General features: G+C 47.7%; 1 protein-coding gene across 2 annotated transcripts; it reads left to right on the top strand.

The window, feature by feature from the left end:
* The first annotated feature begins 7,459 nt into the window (after positions 1-7,459).
* On the top strand, positions 7,460-17,613 carry LOC128837495 (olfactory receptor 5V1-like). Of its 2 annotated transcripts, none has more exons than XM_054028824.1 (2): positions 7,460-7,533; positions 16,468-17,613. In XM_054028824.1, the coding sequence occupies exon 2, from the start codon at positions 16,486-16,488 to the stop codon at positions 17,440-17,442; it is 957 nt and encodes a 318-aa protein (XP_053884799.1). In that variant the 5' UTR covers positions 7,460-7,533; positions 16,468-16,485; the 3' UTR covers positions 17,443-17,613. The 2 variants fall into 2 exon arrangements, with proteins under 2 accessions (XP_053884799.1, XP_053884752.1); XM_054028777.1 differs by lacking the exon at positions 7,460-7,533 and adding an exon at positions 12,462-12,548.
* Positions 17,614-21,156: the final 3,543 nt, after the last annotated feature.

Raw genomic sequence — 21,156 nt, 5'->3', positions numbered from 1 at the left:
CACCACTAGCTTCACCTTCAGCCCCCAACTAAACACCACCTTCAGCCCCCAACTAAAACCTCTCCAGCGCATCATCAGAGATCTACAACCTATCCTGAAAGATGATCCTTTACTCTCACAGATCTTGGGAGACAGACCTGTCCTCGCTTACAGACAACCCCCCAACCTAAAGCAAATACTCACCAGCAACCACACATCACTGAACAAAACCACTAACCCAGGAACCTATCCTTGTAACAAACCCCGATGCCAACTCTGTCCACATATCTATTCAAGTGACATCATCATAGGACCTAATCACATCAGCCATACCATCAGGGGCTCGTTCACCTGCACATCTACCAATGTGATATATGCCATCATGTGCCAGCAATGCCCCTCTGCCATGTACATTGGCCAAACCGGACAGTCTCTACGCAAAAGAATTAATGGACACAAATCTGACATCAGGAATCAAAATACTCAAAAACCAGTGGGAGAACACTTTAACCTGTCTGGTCATTCAGTGACAGACCTGCGGGTGGCTATATTACAACAGAAAAGCTTCAAAAACAGACTCCAAAGAGAGACTGCTGAGCTAGAATTGATATGCAAACTAGACACAATCAACTCCGGTTTGAATAAGGACTGGGAATGGCTGAGCCATTACAAACGTTGAATCTATCTCCCCTTGTAAGTACTCTCACACTTCTTATCAAACTGTCTGTACTCGGCTAGCTTGATTATCACTTCAAAAGTTTTTTTTCTCTTAATTAATTGGCCTCTCAGAGTTGGTAAGACAACTCCCACCTGTTTATGCTCTCTGTATGTGTGTATATATATCTCCTCAATATATGTTCCATTCTATATGCATCCGAAGAAGTGGGCTGTAGTCCACGAAAGCTTATGCTCTAATAAATTTGTTAGTCTCTAAGGTGCCACAAGTACTCCTGTTCTTCTTTTTGCGGATACAGACTAACACGGCTGCTACTCTGAAACAACAGCACAGGACATTTTCAATAAGATGAATGCCTTTTTCGAAAGCAATGGCATTGAATGGAAAAATCTCTGTGGTATCTGTACCGATGGTCCTCCAGCAACGATAGGTGCACGGTCTGGCTTTCAGCAGAAGGTAAAGTGTGTCTTACCTAATGTGATTGTCACTCATTGTGGAATCCATCATCAAGTCCTAGCTGCAAAGACATTGCCAATATGCCTTAATGCTGTGGTGGATGTTGTTATATGAGCAGTGAACTTCATTAAAGCTCATGCTCTGAATAGTCATCTCTTTCGAGAGCTCTGCAATGAAACGGGTGGCGAATATGAAGTTCTGCTTTTCCACACTCAAGTCCGATGGCTTTCTAGGGGACGCGCATTAAAGCGCCTTTTTATACTTCGTGACGAGATGGCAGAGTTTTTCCTGTGAAAACAGAAACAAGGAGCTGAACAAAATGTTCAGTGACAAGAAATGGCTTCTCTGCTTGGCATACCTAGTTGATATCTTTGGTAGCCTTAATGATCTCACTCTGTCACTTCAGGGAAAACGTTCAACATGAATAGACCTGACTAATAAAATCAAAGCCTTCCAGATGAAGTTGGATCAGCGGGGCAGGAAGCTGGACACAGACAGATACGGCACGTTTCCGACACGTTCCTCGTTCAGCCAGGAGGAGGAACAGGGCCGGCTTTAGCAGGTGCGGGCCCCATGCCGGGACGCGAATTGTCTCGCGCCCCCCCCGCCCCAACTCTGCCCTGGCCCTGCCCCGACTCCGGCCCCTCCCTGCCCCATTGGATCCCTCCCCAAATCCCCGCCCTGGCCCCGCCCCGACTCCGGCCCCTCCCTGCCCCATTGGATCCCTCCCCAAATCCCGCCTTGGCCCCGCCCCCAGCCCCGCCTCCTCCCTGCCCCATTGGATCCCTCCCCAAATCCCCGCCTCTTCCAAGCACGCTGCATTCCTCGTCCTCACCCCTCCCTCCCAGGCTTGCGTTGATCGGCTGTATGGCGGTGCAAGCGCTGGAGGGAGGGGGGAGAAGCAGGATGCGGCTTTTTTTTTTTTTCTCCACTCTGCTGGTAGCCCCGGACTTTGCGGGGCCCTCTTAGGCGCGGGGCCCCATTCCAGGGAATCGGCCAAATCAGCTTAAAGCCAGCCCTGAGGAGGAAGTTAACATTGATAGTGCTCTCAAATCAGCGATCAGTGAACATTTGAGAGCCCTTCATGAAGAGTTCTCATACTACTTCCCAGCACTACCAGAAGCACTTCATTCCCTGGTGACGAACCCTTCCAGTGCGACAGCTGAGCAGTTACCTACCGACGATATTCACACACAGGAACAGTTTGTCGACATGATCAATTATGATGATGTGAAAGAAAAATTCACACAGCTGCCTCCAAACCAGTCCTGGTGCTCAGTTGCAAGTGAATACCCACTGGTGTCTGAAATGGCCCTGAGAGTCCTTCTGCCACTTCCCACTACCTACAAATGCGAGAGTGGATTCTCCAGCCTTCTCACAATAAAGACAAAATCTCGAAACCGGCTTGATGTGAAGCAACACTAAAACAACACTGAGAATAAAACTTTTTGTGTCAAACAAACAGCATCATCCATCTCATTGATTTTTGGTTGCTTCAGGTCATTAATTGCTGTCAAGTATTAAAATAAAATTCTACTTAAAAATAACGTTGCCACTTATATTTAATTTGATAAAAATGTGTTTTAGTCTTAATTTAAAAGCAGTGAAAAAAGGTAAATTCATTTTAAGCAATAGGGTTTAAATTTAGTATTTAACATAGTGTTAAATATCAAAAATGTGTTTTTAATTTCTAAGCGAGGGGGTCGCAGTCAGATGCTTGGTGTTCAAAAGGGGTCACCAATACAAAAAGTTTGAGAACCACGGGGATAGATAATAAGACAGAGAATATCATATTGCCTCTATATAAATCCATGGTATGCCCACATCTCAAATACTGCATGCAGATGTGGTTGCCCCCATCTTGAAAAAGATATATTAGAATTGGAAAAGGTACAGAAGAGGGCAACAAAAAATATTAGAGGCATGTAACAGCTTCCATGTGAGGAGAGATTAATAAGACTGGAACTTTTCAGCTTGGAAAAGAGATGACTAAGGGGGGGATATGATAGAGGTATAAAAAATCATGACTGGTGTGGATAAAGTAAATAAGGAAGTGTTATTTACTCCTTCTCACAACACAAGAACTAGGGGTTACCAAATTAAATTAATAGGGAGCAGGTGTAACACATACAAAAGGAAGTATTTTTTCACACAACGCACAGTCAACCTGTGGAACTTGCCAGAGGATGTTGTGAAGGACAAGTCTTCAACACGGTTCAAAAAAGAACTAGATAACCATTGATGGATCTATCCTCCATGAAGTTATTAGCCAGGATGAGCAGGGATGGTGTCCCTCGCCTCTGTTTGCCAGAAGCTGGGAATGGGCGACAGGAGATGGATCAGTTGATGATTACCTGTTCTGTTCATTCCCTTTGGGGCACCTGGCATTGGCCACTGTTGGAAGACAGGATACTGGGCTAGATGGACCTTTGGTCTGACCCAATGTGGCCGTTCTTATGTTCTTATTAAAAATGACATATTCCTTCTGGCCAAGCCAGTGGTGAGCTGGAGCGTTGTTAAATTTAGAAGCCGGTGTAGAACTGGTTATTATAGGGGCCGGCAGATGGGCAGACTCCGGTCCGGGGGCCACATCTGGCCTGCGGGACCATCCTGTCCGGCCCGCCTGAGCTCCTAGCTGGGGAGGCTCCCCTGGCCCCTTCCCCGCTTCCCCTCTCCCCCCTCAGAGCCCCAGTGCGCCACACCACTGGCGCCAGTGCTCTGGGCAGCTCTGCAGCTCCTGCTGCTTTGAGGTAAGGAGCAGGGAGAGGTTGGAGGGGGCGGAGGTTCTGGGGTGGCAGTCAGGGGACGGGGAATGGGGGGGTTGGGTAGGCGTGGGAGTTCCGGGGGTCGGTCAGGGTGGTGGTGGATGGGGTCGGGGCAGTCAGGGTGGGGGGTCTCGGGAGGGATGGTCAGGGGACAAGGAGCGGGGAGGGTTGATGGGTTGCGGGTTCTGAGGGGGGCAGTTGGGGGCAGGACATGGGTTGGGGTCGGATGCGGGGGGAGAGAGACAGGCACGTGGGGCTTGTACTCACCGCGTGGTTCCCTACCGGGTCTTCGGCAGCACTTCGGTGGTGGCGGCGACGGGGTGTGTGTGTCTTCACTTGCTCTGGGTGAAGGACCCACTGCCGAAATGCCGCCGAAAACCCGGAGCGAGTGAAGACCCCCCTACGCTGCCAAAGTGCTGCTGAGGACCCGGTAGGGAACCCGTTCTTAGGATTTTGGGAGCTCATCACTGGGCCAAGCCATAGCAATCCAACAGCCAAGCTGTGGTAGATTCCATCTTAGGCTCTATCTCTCTCTGACCTCTTAGTCAGTCCCAGGTGAGAACAGCCAGTTTCTTCCAGAAGTCCACTCTTTATCCCCTATAGGTCAACTCCCAGTCCTTTGTCTCCAGGCTGGGCCATGCTGAGCTCTCAACTCTACTTGCCGGAGCTTTCTGCTGTTTTGTGTTGATCGTTTAGTTGTTGGGGCTTCCATAGTCCCTATGGACCGTCTGTTGAATTGGATTGGTTTCAACCAATTCCTTAATGACCCTATTCATTGCAGCAAAGCAACACCTACCCCTCATGTCCTGTGGTGCTTCCAAGAGCAGACTTCACCCTGTTTTCCCCACTGGGTAGCAATGCAAAGGGCAGAGGGAAACTGAGGCAAGTGTAGGCTTCATAAAACTATTACAGAAATTTTCCACTGCATCACACTCTTCCTGCTTGAGTGCACCTGTATGAAGTGCCAATGTTCACTCCATCAGGATCCCATAGGGAAGGCCACAATGGCCTCAGAATGGACATGATTCTCAAGATTTGGAGGGGAAGGCAGTTGGAAAGCACTAGGATGGGTGCAGAGCAAAGACCTGAACAGAACAGATCATTGGCACTTATGCAGCCCCCAGTCCACACTTGGGGAGCTGTGCGGCAGCTCCCGCCTCCCCCGCCCTGAGGCACCCCCCCGAGGCAGCTCCCCAGCCCCTGGCCCAGGGATCCGTGCGGCAGCTCTGATCCAGGAGTTCCCCATGGCTGGCGGCAGCGCGCTGACCCAGGGGAACCCCTAGGCTGCCGGCGGTGGCTCAGACTCCCTCTCCCTCCCAGCGCAGCGGCCGCTGTAAAGAAAAAAAATTGGGGGCTTTTGGCACCCCCAAATCTTGGCGCCCTAGGTAACCACCTAGTTGGCCTAAATGGTAGCACCGGCCCTGGCTGGACTCTAGGGTTGGCACTAGGCTCAATGGCGTGTACTGCACTCTCAGCAAATTTGCAGATGACACTAAACTGGGAGGAGTGGTAGATACACTGGAGGGTAGGGATAGGATACAGAGACAGACAAATTGGAGGATTGGGCCAAAAGAAATCTGATGAAGTTCAACAAGGACAAGTGCAGAGTCCTGCACTTAGGACAGAAGAATCCCATGCACTGTTACAGACTAGGCACCGAGTGGCTAGGCAGCAGTTCTGCAGAAAAGGACCCAGGGGTTACAGTGGACGAGAAGCTGGATATGAGTCAACAGTGTGCTCTTGTTGCCAAGAAGGCTAACGGCATTTTGGGCTGTATAAGTAGGGGCATTGCCAGCATAGTGAGGGACGTGATCATTCCCCTCTATTCGACATTGGTGAGGCCTCATCTGGAGTACTGTGTCCAGTTTTGGGCCCCACACTACAAGAAGGATGTGGAAAAATTGGAACGAGTCCAGCGGAGGGTAACAAAAATGATTAGGGGGCTGGAGCACATGACTTATGAGGAGAGGCTGAGGGAACTGGGATTGTTTAGTCTGCCGAAGAGAAGAATGAGGGGGTATTTGATAACTGCCTTCAACTACCTGAAAGGGGGTTCCAAATAGGATAGATCTAGACTGTTCTCAGTGGTACCTGATGACAGAACAAGGAGTAATGGTCTCAAGTTGCAGTGGGGGAGGTTTAGGTTGGATATTAGGAAAAACTTTTTCACTAGGAGGGTGGTGAAGCACTGGAATGGGTGACCTAGGGAGGTGGTGGAATCTCCTTCCTTAGAGGTTTTTAAGGCCCGGCTTGACAAAGCCCTGGCTGGGATAATTTAGTTGGGGATTGGTCCTGCTTTGAGCAGGGGGTTGGACTAGATGACCTCCTCAGGTCCCTTCCAACCCTGATATTCTATGATTCAATCAGCTTCCCTGACAGCGAGAGGTTCAAATCAGGACAGAAACTGAGGAGGTCAGTAACATCCAGAGATGGTTTCATTTGTCAGCATCTAACTCACACTTCTGTAAGCCAGGCAGGCAGCTGGCCCTCCTGAATCCCCATCAGTATTGGGCCCATCATCTCTGCTGGCTTTAGACAGCCATGAAGGACAGTGACTCCACTGCAAGTCTGAGGATGTGGAAGTGGGGAGAACCAGCTGTATAGACAGTGCATTTCTTCTCTCTGCCTGATGCTGTTCTCAGGGAAGCCGTCAGCTCCAACTCAGACTGCCCTCTGAGAAGTAGGTTCACAATTCCTTGCAGCAATGGCTGTGTTGCATGTTACCCAGCCTGGCCCCAGCTCCAGGTAGCACTGCTGTTCTGGATTGGGCAGATGCAATGGCAGAGGTGCACGGAAAACTCTGCTTTGGCCACCACTATGGCTTAGGGATGCAGTGACTCGCACTGACTAGAGCGAGTGAGACTTCCTCCACCAGCATCCAGCTTGCGTATCTGTCCCACCCCCAGCTACCCGGGGTGCACTCACTCTGCCCCAGGGGATAGAATTGCCCATCAGCAACACAGACAGATCTGTGCAGGGGGCTCAGGTTTGTCTACTGCTGACTGAGAGCGAGAGAGGGGGAAAGGGTGGGGGCTTCAGTGTGACAGGACCTGCAACCTGGCAGGCTGTATATCCAAAGGGTGCACTTTCAGCACTAAAATGAATGCTGGGAAAACAGAAAAGTGGGTCTGGACACTCCATAAAGCCCTTTTGCTGGGATTCAACTGTGGGGACCTAGAGGTGGAGCCTGGAATTGGGAGATCAGGGGCTAGGGGAAGCCCAGTAAAGCCGACATTCTGGGCTTCATCCATCGGACTTAGCTCCAGCACCAACACGCGAGAAGCCCCACGGGGGTGGAGTGGGAAGGGGAGTGTTTTTTCTGGGCTTTGTTCCTGTCATTAACGATGAGCCACCTTTGAGAGTCTGTCCCCCCGGGCTCCCTCACCTGGGGTTAAATACCACCCCCTCCATGCAGCCCCAGCCTCAGTGCCACAGAGCAGCTGGGCTCCTCCTCAGGCCAGCGGGTGAGACCCAGGCATTTCCGTGATCTTTCTTCTTCACAGAGCATTTGGTGCGAGTGTGAGCTGCCATCTCTCTGACTCCCAAGGGCAGAGGTGCAGCAAGGGCCCAGCTAGTGCTATTGCCACCCCCTCCTCTCCGCCGTGCCCATGTGGCTCCAGCCGGACTGATCGACCCAGCGACAGGACACCCTGCTGGGTAAGTCGCTCTGCAGCCTCTGCTCGGAGCTCTATCACTCACTGAAACCTAGGGATGAAGGAGCTCAAAGCCAGCCCCAGCCCCTTCCCCATAGGGCTGTCAGTCAGTGATCCTGCTGCTTCCGCTGCATGAAGAGAAAGGGTCAGAGAGTCACTGATTACTGGGGAAAGTCTCCCTCAGTGATGGGGGCGGGGAAGAGGACAGCTCCAGCCAGGCATCTCCCTCAACGTCTCACCCTGTGTGTTGGGGGCAGGGGGATTCTGGACAGACATCTCCCTCAGCAACACTGTGAGAAGGGCATGGGGGCTGGAGTCCAGCAGGGCATCTCCCTGAGTCCTGGGCACGGAGCTGGACTGCACCAAAGAAGAGCCACTTTGACAGGTTCGGTAGGGAAGTGTCTTGCCAGGTGGAACATTGCAGAGCAAAGCGATTCCCAGCTACGTAGGTGCAGACCTGATGTGCAGTCCATGGTGGCAGAGGCTTCATGTGGAAGGGCAGCTGCTCTCTCCAAGCACAGGGGGTGAATTCACCCCTGAGCAGAGGGCCAGCCCAAGGCTCAATCCTTGAGGGGGCCACTTAGGGATCTGGGGCAAAATCAGTACTTGGTCCTGCTAGTGAAGGCAGGGGGCTGGACTTGATGACCTTACAAGGTCCCTTCCAGTTCTAGGAGATACGATATCTCCATTAATTTAATTTTAATTGAGGATGCTTTTTAGTTTCATTGTATGCCCCCTTGTTATGAGAAAAGTTAAATAGGAACATTCCCCTTCCAGTCATTCTGGATCCCTCTCATGTTCCCTCTCCTCCAAACCAAGTAATCCCAATCTTTCAGTCTCTCTTCATATGAAAGTCTTTCCAGACTCAGCCATTTTATCAGTCTCTTAAGCCCTATAGTTTTCCTTTACCCCATTGAGATGAGGATGACCAGAACAGAGCATCACCTCCTGGGGATGTGAGCCATCAATTTGTAGAAAATATGCCACATATCTTCAGTACTATTCTCTAACCTTTTGTTAAAGCCTAATCTGTATTTGCTTTTACTGCTGCCCAGTAAGCAGATGTTTGCATTGACCTGGCCACAATATCTATTTCTTTTTGCTAATTTGATTATAGTTAAATTAGAATCTAGAAATGCATCTGGGAAGTTCAGCGTGGAAGTAAACTGAATAGCATCTGTCATCAAGTTGACCCCATCGCTTAGCTTTATGATGTCTCCCCAGAAGGGATCATTAGATCATGTTATATGACTTCCTGTATATCAGAGGCCATTAAATTTAACCCATTTACCCTGGTATTGAGCCTAATTGCTTGGGTTTGGCTAAAATATATACTCCAGGAAGGCATCCAGTCTTGATTTGAAGACATCACAAGGTGGAGAATCCACCACTTCCCTTGGGAGTTTGTTCCAAAGGTTAATCACCTTCACCATTAAACATTTCTGCCTTATTTCTAATTGGAATTTGTCTGGCTTCAGCTTTCAGCCACCTAGTTCTTGTTATGTCATTCTCTGCTAGATTAAACTGCCCTTTATTTTCTCCCTGTGAAAGGTATTTATGCAATGTAAGCAAGTCACCTCTGAGTCTCTTCCTTGATAAACTAAGCATACTGAGCTCTAAGTATCTCAACATTAGGCAGTTTCCCCAGCCCGTAAATCACTTTTGTGGCTGTTTACTGCACCCTCTCCAATTTTTCAACATTCTTTTTAAAATGTGGGTGCCAGAACAGGACACAGAATTCCAATAGCGCTCTCCCTAATGCCATACACAGGGGGTAAAAAATTACCTCTCTGCTTCTACTCACTACTCCCATTTGTACATCTGAGGAGCACTTGAGCTCTTTTTTCCACAGCATAGTACTGGGAGCTCCTATTGAGTTTTTGTCCTTTATGATTCATAAATCCTTTTCAAGATACAGTCCTCCATTATGTAGGTACAGCCTGCATTTCTTGTTCCTAGATCCATGGAAGAATGTGACCATGAGGACAAGACAGGGGAAGGAACTAGCTAGTAGTGGTGAAATTGAGTTGAATAACAGGATTTTCTGCATTGGGAAAAGAGGAGGCAGAAGATGGCATGACAAGGAGGAAAAGAAAGGAGACCAGTCCCTGCAGAGGAGAAGAAGAGATGATGGACATAGTCAGGGACCACAGCCTAAGGAAAAATGAGGATGATTTAAATGGGACCACAAGAGAGAACAGAAGACTGATTCATACCAACACCAGGGAGAAACAGGTCTATGTGATTGGGGACCTTGTACTCAGAAGAGTTGACAGACCAGTTATCAGATCAGAGCATTCTATCTGCCAGGAGCAAGAATACAAGATGTAGACGTGAGGATGAAAAGGATCTAGTAGGACTGGAGAAAAAAAAATCCACTGATTCTGCAACACGTTGGGACAAATGACACTGATAGATTCCCACTGGCATAGCTCAAGGATGACTATGGTTAAGATGTTTAAAGAAGTGGAAACTCAGGTGATCTTTAGCAGAATACTTCTGGTCCCTAGTGAAGGAGGGCAAAGGCATGACAAGATAATGAAGATCAATAGATGGCTCAAGGATTGGAGCTACAAGGAAGGTTTTGGGATGATCAATCATTAGGAGGCATTAACAGAAAGAAGACTCTTCTCAACTGATGGGCTCCACTTGAGTACCTGGGGTATTTGCCTTCTGGAATCAAGGCTGGAATGACTAATAAGAAGGACTTTAAACTAGGAGATGAAGGAAGTCGGATGGGAGAGACTCAGAAAGTCTTCATGCCTGGCTTAAATATGCAAGACGAGAGAAAATCAGCTAAATGAAGATTTAGTAAGGGAATAATGGAACTCCACAAGGTAAGAGTATGGACAGCAAGAAAGAAAGTACAAATATTGATTGGAATAGTAATCAGGTAGGTGATACAGTTAGTGAAAGGACTATACCTAGTCCGACTAGAAAACTGGATGAAGTCCCAGGGAAACAACTGAAATGTTAGTACATGAACGCAAGGAATCCAGGCAATAAAATGGAGGAACTGAAACTACTGGTGCAGAAGATTGAACCAGATATTATAGGAATTATAGAAACGTGATGAATAGCACTCATGACTGGAATACAGATATTCAAGGGTATGTGCTGTTTAGGAGAGAGAGGAATAAAAGGTAAAGGTGGTGGGGTAGTGTTGTACTTCAACAAAGTGGTGAACTGTAAGAAGTGATGGAATGGACAAAAACACTTTGTGGCAGGATTGTAAAAGGGGTTCTATTAAAATAAAATAATGTTAGGGGTCTGCTATTGACCCGCAGGGTCAGTCTTGGATATGGATAGAGAACAATTATTACAGAGATAATTACTACCAGGAATTGGGTCATAATGGGAGACTAACTTCCCAGATATAGACTGGAGAATAAATGCTACTAATACTGGTAGGACCCACTTATTCCTGGATGTGATAGATGACAGTTTACTACAAAACTGCCACTTAGCCAACAAGAGAGGATGCAATTTTACACTTGGTTTTGGTAAGTATTAAGGATATCCTAGAAGAGCCAGTCATAGGAAATGAAGGATAATCAAAGCCAGGTCATCAACTATATTTTTGATTTCAGAAGGGCAGACTTTGGGGAATTAAGAGAACTAGTTAAAGAATTCAACTGGACTGAAGAGCTCAAGGACTTAAATGTGGAGGAAGCTTGGAATTTCTTCAAGATCAACTATATAAAAATGGTCTGATATTTGCATCCCAAGCAAGGTGGGGGGAAGGAAGAGAGACAAAAATTATAGCGGAAGGCCTCAGACACAGCTGGATGAATAATTATCTCAGCAGAGATGCATCTTGGAGGTTAGAAAATGTAGGAATAAAGTGAAAATTGCTAGAAATCAAGCTGATTTAGCTCTTGCCAAGAACATTAAAATTAGAAGGTTTTTTTTAATTACATAAATAAGAAAATAAGGAAGGATGAGTCGTGCTGCTATGCAGTGCAGTTGGGAAGGAGATTAAAGACAATCAAGGGAAAGTATTCATTTACTTTTTGGGCCATATGTAGGTTTTCAATAAGGATGATAATATGGAACATGGGCATGAAGATAAGATAGCAGATGGAAATGAGTATACAGAAATGGAAGTTACCACATCTGACATTGGCTCAATTTGTTCATGACAGCCTATATTTGCATTTGTACCCCATTTCCCTCCCTAGCCCACCCTGTACCTGTGTTAGTTTAACACCCTCCTGGCTGTTTGTTAGGCGCTAACCAAGATTAGCCCTGCTAGAAATGCAGGTGGTTTTGCTTGTGCAGCACCTTCTCCCCTTCCACTCATGCACCCGAGTCTCTCTCCTGCCCTATTACATCCCTCAGTGACTCTCCCACCCCCATACTCATGCACCCCTCCCATTACTCCCATCCTCCTCCTTCCTCAGCATCCCACCTGCCCCATTCTCTCTGCATGCCCCAGCCACCTTTCTGCCACCCGTTTCCTGCACCCCAATCACCCTCTTCTCCTGAGCACCCTCCCAGCTTCCCTTCGACTCCCCCTGAACCTGTCTCAGGCTTCTGCCCCATTTCTCCCTCCCTCATTTCTCCATATCCCTCACTCTCCCTGAGCCTAGCTTGCCCCATCTTCCCCACATACTTCCATTCCTCCTTTCTCCTGCCCCCATTTCCCTCCCCTGCATCCCCTCAGCCAGCCCCCCAGACAGAGTCCTGGACTTTCAGGGCCAGCACTAGGAGTTGGCTAAATAGGCAGAGAGTTAGTTTTTTTAGGGGTGGCTCTTTCCCAGCTATCCCAGCAGAGCATCAGAAAAGAGCTTTTGGGGAGATCTGCCCCTTCAAGGACAACCCAGAGCATCAGTGGTGGCTGGGAGCTGCCATACTACAGTCATAGATTCCAAAGCCAGATGTGATCTAGGCCCTAGCCTGACCTCCTGAAGAACACAGGCCATAGAACGCCTCCAAAACAGTTCCTTTTGAACTACAGCACATCTTTAACAAAAGATTTAAAGATTGCCTGTGATGGAAAATCCACTGCGGTGCTTGGTAAGTTGTTCTAGTGGTTAATTACCCTCACTGTTAAAAATTTCATCTCTCATTTCCATAGCTTGTCTAGCTTCATCTTTCAGCCATTGGAACGTGTTATGCCTTTCTCGGATAGCTTGAAAAATCCATTATTAAATATTTGTTCCTCATGTAGGTACTGATAGACTGTGATCCTTACTCCTTAACTGTCTCTTTGTTAAGCTAAATAGATTGAGCTCCTTGAGTTTATTACTATAAGGCTTGTTTACTAATCTTTAATCGCTCTTGTGGCTCTTCTCTGAACCCTCTCCAATTTAATCAACATTCTTCTTGAATTGTGGGCACCAGAACTGGACACAGAAGTCCAGCAGTGGTTGCACCAGTACCAAATAAAGAGGTAAAAACCCCACTCTGTTCCTACTCCTCCTCCTCCTCCAGAGGTAAAATATTCAACTAATTATCCACCACAACCCCCAAGTCTTTTTTAGAGTCACTGCTTCCCAGGATAGAGTCCCACATCCTTTAAGTATGGCCGACATTCTTTGTTCCCAGGTGTATACATTTAGCCATATTAAAAACACGTTTGCTTGTACCCAGCATGGCTCTAACTGGACCCGACCCTCCCTTCCCCATCAGCTGGGACATCCAGACAGACCATGGGGAATTACAGACCAGTCACCCCCACTTCAGTATCTGGAAAGATAATGGAGCAAATAATCATGTAATCAATTTACAAACACCTAGAAGACAAGGTGATGAGTAGTAGTCAGCCTGGATTTGTCAAAAACAAAATCATGTCAAACCAACCTAATAGCTTTCTTTGACAGGGTAACAAGCCTTGTGGATGGGGGGAAGCAGTAGATGTGGTATATCTTGACTTTAGTATGGCTTTTGATACGGTCTCGCATGACCATCTCAAACAAACTAGGGAAATACAGTTTTTAGATTATGGCATAGAGAGTACACTATAAAGTTTACAAATGATACCCAGCTGGAAGGGGTTGGAAGTGCTTTGGAGGATAGGATTAAAATTCAAAGTGATCTGGAGAAATGGTCTGTAGTAAATAGGATGAAATTCAATAAGGACAAACACGAAGTACTCCATTTAGGAAGAAACAATCAATCAGTTGCACACAGGGCCGGCTCCAGGCACCAGCTTGTCAAGCAGGTGCTTGGGGCGGCCGCTCCGGAGAGGGGTGAAACGTCCAGGTATTCGGCGGCAATTCGGCAGACGGTCCCTCACTCCGCCTGGGAGCGAAGGACCTCCTGCCGAATTGCCGCCGCAGATCGCAATCGCAGCTTTTGTTTGTTTGTTTGTTTTGGATGCTTGGGGCAGCCAAAACCCTGGAGCCGGCCCTGGTTGCACACATACAAAATGGGAAAGGACTGCCTAGGAAGTAATACTGCAGAAAGGGATCTGAGGGTCATAGTGGATTCCAAGATAAATGCGTGTTAGTGTAACACTGCGGGGGTGGGGGGAGAAAAGCAAAAATCATTCTGAGATGTATCAGCAGGAGTGTTTTAAGCAAGACATGAGAAGTAATTCTTCCACTCTACTCCGCGCTGATACGGCCTCAACTGGAGTATTGTGTCCAGTTCTGGGCACCACATTTCAGGAAAGATGTGGACAAATTGGAGAAAGTCCAGAGGAGAGCAAGAAAAATGATTAAAGGTCTAGAAAACATGACCTAGGAGGGAAGATTGAAAGAACTGAGTTTGTTTTGTGTTGAGAAGAGAAGACAGAGGGAACATGATAACAGTTTTCAAGTACATAAAAGGTTGTTACAAGGAGGAGCGAGAAGAATTGTTCTTGTTAACCTTGGAGGATAGGACAAGAAGCAATGGGCTTTAACTGCAGCAAGGGAGGTTTAGGTTGGACATTTTGAAAAACTTCCTGTCAGGGTAGTAAAGCAAAGGAACAAATTGTTTAACCAATGATGGAGATTCCACAGCCTCCGTAGGCAAACCCCAGTCAGGAATGGTCTAGTTATTGTGTAGTCCTGCCATGAGTGCAGAGGATTGGATTACGTGACCTACTGAGATCCCTTCCGGTCCTACACTTCTGTGATTCTCGGACAAGGGATCTGCCCCTATAAGGACTCCCCACCACCAGGAAATCAGTAGTTGCCAAGGGCCAGAGTGGGGATGCTCTGTCTCCCTAAGGGTGACCCCCAAGAAAGGTCTAGGTTAAGAGTCAAGAAAGGCACACACTTTTACGCTTCTGTATCCTCTTTTGGGCAGAGACACTAAGTTGGGGGGAAGAGGTAGCTACGCTGGAGGGTAGGGATAGGGTCCAGAGTGACCAAGACAAATTGGAGGATTGGGCCAAAAGAAATCTGATGAGGTTCCACAAGGACAAGTGCAGAGTCCTGCACTTAGGACGGAAGAATCCCATGCACTGCTACAGGCTGGGGACCGACTGGTTAAGCAGCAGGTCTGCAGAAAAGGACCTGGGGATTATAGTGGATGAGAAGCTGGATATGAGTCAACAGTGTGCCCTTGTTGCCAAGAAGGCTAACGGCATATTGGGCTGCATTAGTAGAAGCATTGACAGCAGATTGAGGAAGTGATTATTCCTCTCTATTCGACACTGGTGAGGCTACACCTGGAGTACTGTGTCCAGTTTTGGGCCCTCCACTACAGAAAGGATGTGGAAAAATTGGAGAGAGTCAGCGGAGGGCAACAAAAATTATTAGTGGGCTGGGGCACAGGACTTATGAGGAGAGGCTGAGGGAACTGGGATTGTTTAGTCTGCAGAAAAGAAGAATGAGGGGGGATTTGATAGCTGCTTTCAACTACCTGAAGGGGGATTCCAAAGAGGATGGATCTAGTTCTCAGTGGTAGCAGATGACAGAACAAGGAGCAATGGTCTCAAGTTGCAGTGGGGGAGGTCTAGGTTGGATATTAGGAAAAACTATTTCACTAGGAGGGTGGTGAAGCACTGGAATGGGTTACCTAGGGAGGTGGTAGAATCTCCGTCCTTGGAGGTTTTTAAGGCCTGGCTTGACAAAGCCCTGGCTGGGATGATTTAGTTGCTGTTGGTCCTGCTTTGAGCAGGGGGTTGGACTAGATGACCTCTTGAGGTCTCTTCCAACCCTAATATTCTAGGATTCTCTCTCCCTCCTGACTAGGGTTTTCCAAGGCTGCACAGTTCCCTGCCTGCACTGTGAATTCCCCAGCAAGTCTAACTAAGTAGGCCAGCATTTATTTTGCTCTCTCCCCAAAAACTATGAACAGTGTAATTACCCAGTTATAAAAACATTACCACACAGTCCTTTATAAGTAAGCTCATTTATTGTTAATGTGATAGCATTAGAGAAAACACAAAAACAATAAAAGTTCCCATATGCATGCTAATAAGCTTACCAGAAGTCATCCATGAGTGTGACATGGCCTTTGTAGGCCAAAATTCTTCCAACCCTTCCCAGGAAGGTTTGGGGCCCCCCTTGGTCAGAATGTCCTTTCCATTTGCTGATCAGGAAGATCGTACTGAGCCTGAGTTTTAACTGACTATTTATCCAAAAGTCCTTTCTTTTTTGGTCTCTGGAGAATCCAGATTGAACCAATATATATGAGCCTCTCCAGGAGGTGATACAACCTGAGTGAATTGGCCTAATCGCCTCCCCATACACACACTGTCTTTGTTCTGGGGGACTGCAGTCACCTTCTCTCATGGAATTACAGACATCTGGCCTGCAATGATACATATACTTAATACAGTAAGATCTCCCAATGATACTGCAGGAAACTGCCAGACCTTTCACAATGTGATCCTCTCGTAGTCAGACTTACATACACATAAGGGACAACAGGTAGCATTTTGAGTTTCCATCTTTTCTGCATGTGAAATCACAGTCTCATTGCTGGAAGGAGGTGGTTTAGCTCTGAATTCCTGATTCTCACTCACGTCTCTTCTCTCTCCCTGTCCCGCCCCCCACAGACAAACTTTACTGGCCTCATGGAACAGGAGAATCAGACACAGGTGACAGAGTTCATCTTTCTGGGCTTCTCCAGCCTTCTCCATGGCCAGGCCTTCCTCTTCCTGGTGTTCCTGGCGATCTACCTCGTCACCCTGGTGGGGAATTCCATGATATTCACCCTCATCCAGCTGGATTCCCATCTTCACAGCCCCATGTACTTTTTACTCAGCCACTTATCCTGCTTGGATATTTGCTTCTCGTCAGTCACAGTCCCCAAGATCCTGGTGAACTTCCTGCATGAGCAGGAGACCATCTCCTACTGCGAGTGCATGGCCCAGATGTTCTTCCTGATGTCATGCGCGGGAGCCGAGTGCGCGCTCCTAGCTGTCATGGCCTATGACCGGTACGCAGCCATCTGCAACCCCCTGCGCTACACTGACATCATGAGCCGGAGGGTGTGCGTCCCACTCGCCATGGGGTCCTGGTTGTGGGGTCTCCTGGACTCAGCCATACACACCTTCATGGCCTCCAGCTTATCCTTCTGTGGCGCCAACCAGCTTCACCACATCTTCTGTGATGTCCCTCCCCTGCTGAAGATCGCCTGCAGTGACACCTATGTCAATGAGGTCACACTCCATCTGGCTAGTATCTTCATGGGCCTGAGCCCATTTCTGCTCATCGTCATCTCCTACCTCTACATCCTGGTAGCCATCCTCAGGATCCGCTCCAACACAGGAAGGCGCAAGGCCTTCTCCACCTGCGCCGCACACCTGATCGTGGTCACCATATACTTTGGGATGGCCAACCTCAACTACAATCGCCCCAGTGTAGGCTACTCCATGGGGGTGGACACCCTGGTGTCCACGCTGTACTGCATCGTCACCCCCATGCTGAACCCACTCATCTACAGCCTGCGCAACCAGGAAGTGAAGGGGGCCCTGAGGAAGGCTCTAGGGAGCCAGAGGAGGGAATATGCTTCCCCAGGCAGGCAGTGAGGTCCAGGCTGAGGTGAGAGCTGGGGGCTGACTCCTGCTCTGCTCTGACTGTAATGGCTCCTCCTCACACTTCCAAGGGAAATGTTTTATTATATTTATGTTAAAGAAAACCTCTTTTCTTTAGAATAAGTTAGCTGCTCCTTGAGATGCAGTCTGGGGTGCAGGATTTATGTCTCGGTCATCTGCCTGGCACAGTGGGCTTCAGTCCCTGGTGGGGCCCATACACACTGCTGCAATAATAAATAATCATCTTCCCTGCTGTTTGACTCTTCTTTCTGCTGTTTGCTGAGGCCTGGGTTTGTGGGTTACGCAGCACCAGCCCACGGATCCAATCTCCACTGAAATTTAGCTCCGCCAGCTGAGTCTAGCCTTCACTCTGCTCTCCAACCAAGAAGTGGGAGCTCTGCAGAATTGTGCACAGCCGCATTGGCAGAATTTACCAGTTTTGCTGAAGTTGTCTCCCTTTGGGATCCTTGTGTTCCTGGAGGCTCCCTGCTGCTCTCCAGGGCCCCAGCCGACACAAGAGATGTGTGGGGCTCACACAGCTGGCCTACATTCCTAATGCCCACTTCCTAATTGCTCATAAAGCAACAAACATGCCGCCTACCATTAGAGCCCACCAATAGTTCTATCCCTTTCTAATGGCCAGCGCTGTAACCCAGGGCTGCATCCCTTTGCCAGGCTGGTCAAGCAGGATCTGCTCTTCGGGGTGGATAAGATTTGTTCAGATGAAGTGCAGTGGAAGGACTCACCCATTATCCTGGGAACCAGGATGGGGAAAGTTTGGCCACGTTCCAAGTAACTGCAAAGACCTGGTTGTGATCCCACCTCTCACCCCACGTTAAGTCAAATGACTAACTGGATCAAGAGAAACCGATAAGAATACAACGACGACAAAAGCATCAGAGTGCGTCCATGTTAAAAGCTAGAGCCAATCCTATGCCAGTCTCACTGACCTGGCCTGGAAATTCTTACATAGAACTGGATGAGAAGAGAAGAAAGTGGAGGAGCCCCTGACAAGACAGACTAGAGGGCGGAGCCCTGGCCAGTAGGCCCTACAGGCCAATGCCTAGTTGCCTCCAGCAGACAAAAGACTAGAAGGGGCATCTAGACACGCGTCCTGAGGAGCCTGGTTAGCCCTGTTACCCTCAACTAGGCTGCCCTAGGGGCTGAGCTAGGAATGGCTGTGTTCATTCTTGATTGAAATGGACTAAAAGGTATTCGCAGCCATGCCTTTCTTCCAGCCCCACTAAAGGATCTTTTAATTTCAGCCATGTGTGTGAGTTCTTACTAGGATCCACCAGGTGCTCCGGTCTATAAGGCCTCCCAAGAGGCAGGCTGGTCTTGTGGTGCGGGCCCAAGTCCCTGGTATGTGACTCAGGAGACCTGAGTGCAATTCCAACCTATGCCACTGACTCACTATGTGGCCTAGGCCAAGTCACTTTCTCTCTCAATGCCTTAGTCCCCCAACAGTAACATAGGGATAGTACTCACCTACTTCTCAGGGGTATGTGCGGCATACATTAATGGATGTAGCAAGATACTATAGCAATGGGAGGAATACCACCTAGACAGCTCCAGGTACACCAGGTGCTGAGTATCTGAGAAGGTTGGGTGTACCCCAGCACTCTGATGCCATCAGGCGGCACAAAATTACATAGAATCATAGAAATGTAGGACTGGAAGGGACCTCAATAGGTCATCTAGTCCAGTCCCCTGCATTGATGCAGGACTAAGTGTTTTAGACCATCTCTGTCAGGTATTTTGTCTAACCTGTTCTTAGAAATCTCCAGTGATGGAGATTCCACAACCTCCCTAGGTAATTTGCTCCAGTGCTTAGCTGCCCTGACAGTTAGGAAGTTTTCCCCAATGTTTAACCTAAATCTTCTTTGCCACAATGCAAGCCCATTACTTCTTGTCCTGTCCTCAGTGATTAAGGAGAACAATTTATCACCCTCCTCTTTATAACAGCCTTTTATGAACTTGAAGATTTATGTCCCCCCTCAGTCTTTTCTTCCCCAGACTAAACAAACCCAATTTTTTAAATCTTTCATTGTAGGTCACATTTATAGACCTTTAAACATTTTTGTTGCTCTCCTCTGGACTTTCTCCAGTTTGCCCACATCTTTCCTGTCGCACCCAGAGCTGGACACAATACTCCAGCTGAGGCTTGATCAGAACTGAGTAGAGCAGAAGAATTACTTCTCCTTGCTTGCTTATAACACTCCTGCTAATACATGTGCTCTAGCAGTGCATTTCCTTACTAACATGGATGATTCTAAGATACATACACCAGAATTTCTCTCCCCATGTTAGTTTCCATGACAATCAAGCATGATAACATCACTGCAAGATGCAGCAGGAGTAGAATCTGTGTTGAGGTTTTGCCTAAATAGCCCCTCTCTGAGGTGTGGCTTAAACCTCCTTCCTTCTCACCCAGATGATTAGTATCAGCAGTATTTGGAGTTGCTTCACTCTCTCTCCTCACTTCAGTTGGGTCCTACGTTCCTTTTTCTTTATGCCTCCACTCAAAGCGACTCCTCACTACACCAGATGTACAGCGGTACTATTCCTTGAGAAAAACCAGCGATTGACTAAGCTTGTGAAGGCCTTACACTCAATGACATTTCTGTCTGTCTGTAACGTAATAGCTTTTGAATGCGGCATCCAATCAATCCAAAAATTTCAGGAAATATGCTAGGCATCAATGAAAAGAACCCTATTGATTTGAGGGGAAATTGGAAAACTGAAAGGGGAAAATAAGGGAACTTGAAGCCCCTGCCAGCTCTTTAGCACACCCATGTCTTCAAGCACTTCTGAAATTGTCTATAGATCAAACAACTGGTTGCTGGAACCCATTAATGACATGCAAAACAACAATATGCCTATCTCATCTCTGCCTATCCTCTCAGAGCTTAATGTATTAACACCCTCAATGACTCAACTCCCAGACAGAAAAATAATGGTAGGTGGAGGGGGTGGGGGGGAATGGGGTCATGCACACAGTTCCTGCCATGGCAGGGGTGGGGGGAGGAAGAGGAGAAATGGGGCACACAACTCCTGGTGGGGGGTGGAAATTGGGGGAATATTGTATGGGGAGAGGGGAGAATGAGGAGCACGCAGAGTGCCATCAATGGGGGACACCCACATGTTAGTCAATCTATATTGGTGATGTGTATGGCACACCACCCTAATAAACAAACATTAATATTGTAGGTTTCAGAGTAGCAGCCGTGTTAGTCTGTATCCGCAAAAAGAAGAACAGGAGTACTTGTGGCACCTTAAAGACTAACAAATTTATTAGAGCATAAGCTTTCGTGGACTACAGCCCACTTCTTCGGATGCATATCTTATATCCTACATGAATATTGGATAGTTATGTCAAGTTGTATAACAAGGAATATGCTTTTCCCAGAATGCTGTTCATTCACACTAAGGTGTAGCCCATGACACTTTGCACAGCTGATATCTGTCCTTGGCACAGGATACAAAACCTGTCAGAAACAAGATAAGAATAGTATGTCCTGGTATAGTTAAGAGGGGCTTCCATGGCTTATTGACACCTGGAATGTGGTATCCAAACCAAAGATAAGGAAGGTACAGAAAAACAAAATAAGGAATGAATATAAACTAATGGGTTGAGTCTTGGGTGACAAGTTGTTTACTAGCTTTTACACAGGTCTATTAGAAATAAAGGATACACACAGGCCTAGT

This window comes from Malaclemys terrapin, chromosome 1, assembly GCF_027887155.1.
Source record: "Malaclemys terrapin pileata isolate rMalTer1 chromosome 1, rMalTer1.hap1, whole genome shotgun sequence".
In the NCBI taxonomy this organism is placed as follows: domain Eukaryota; kingdom Metazoa; phylum Chordata; order Testudines; family Emydidae; genus Malaclemys; species Malaclemys terrapin.
This window is presented reverse-complemented; position numbering and strand designations above follow the sequence as displayed.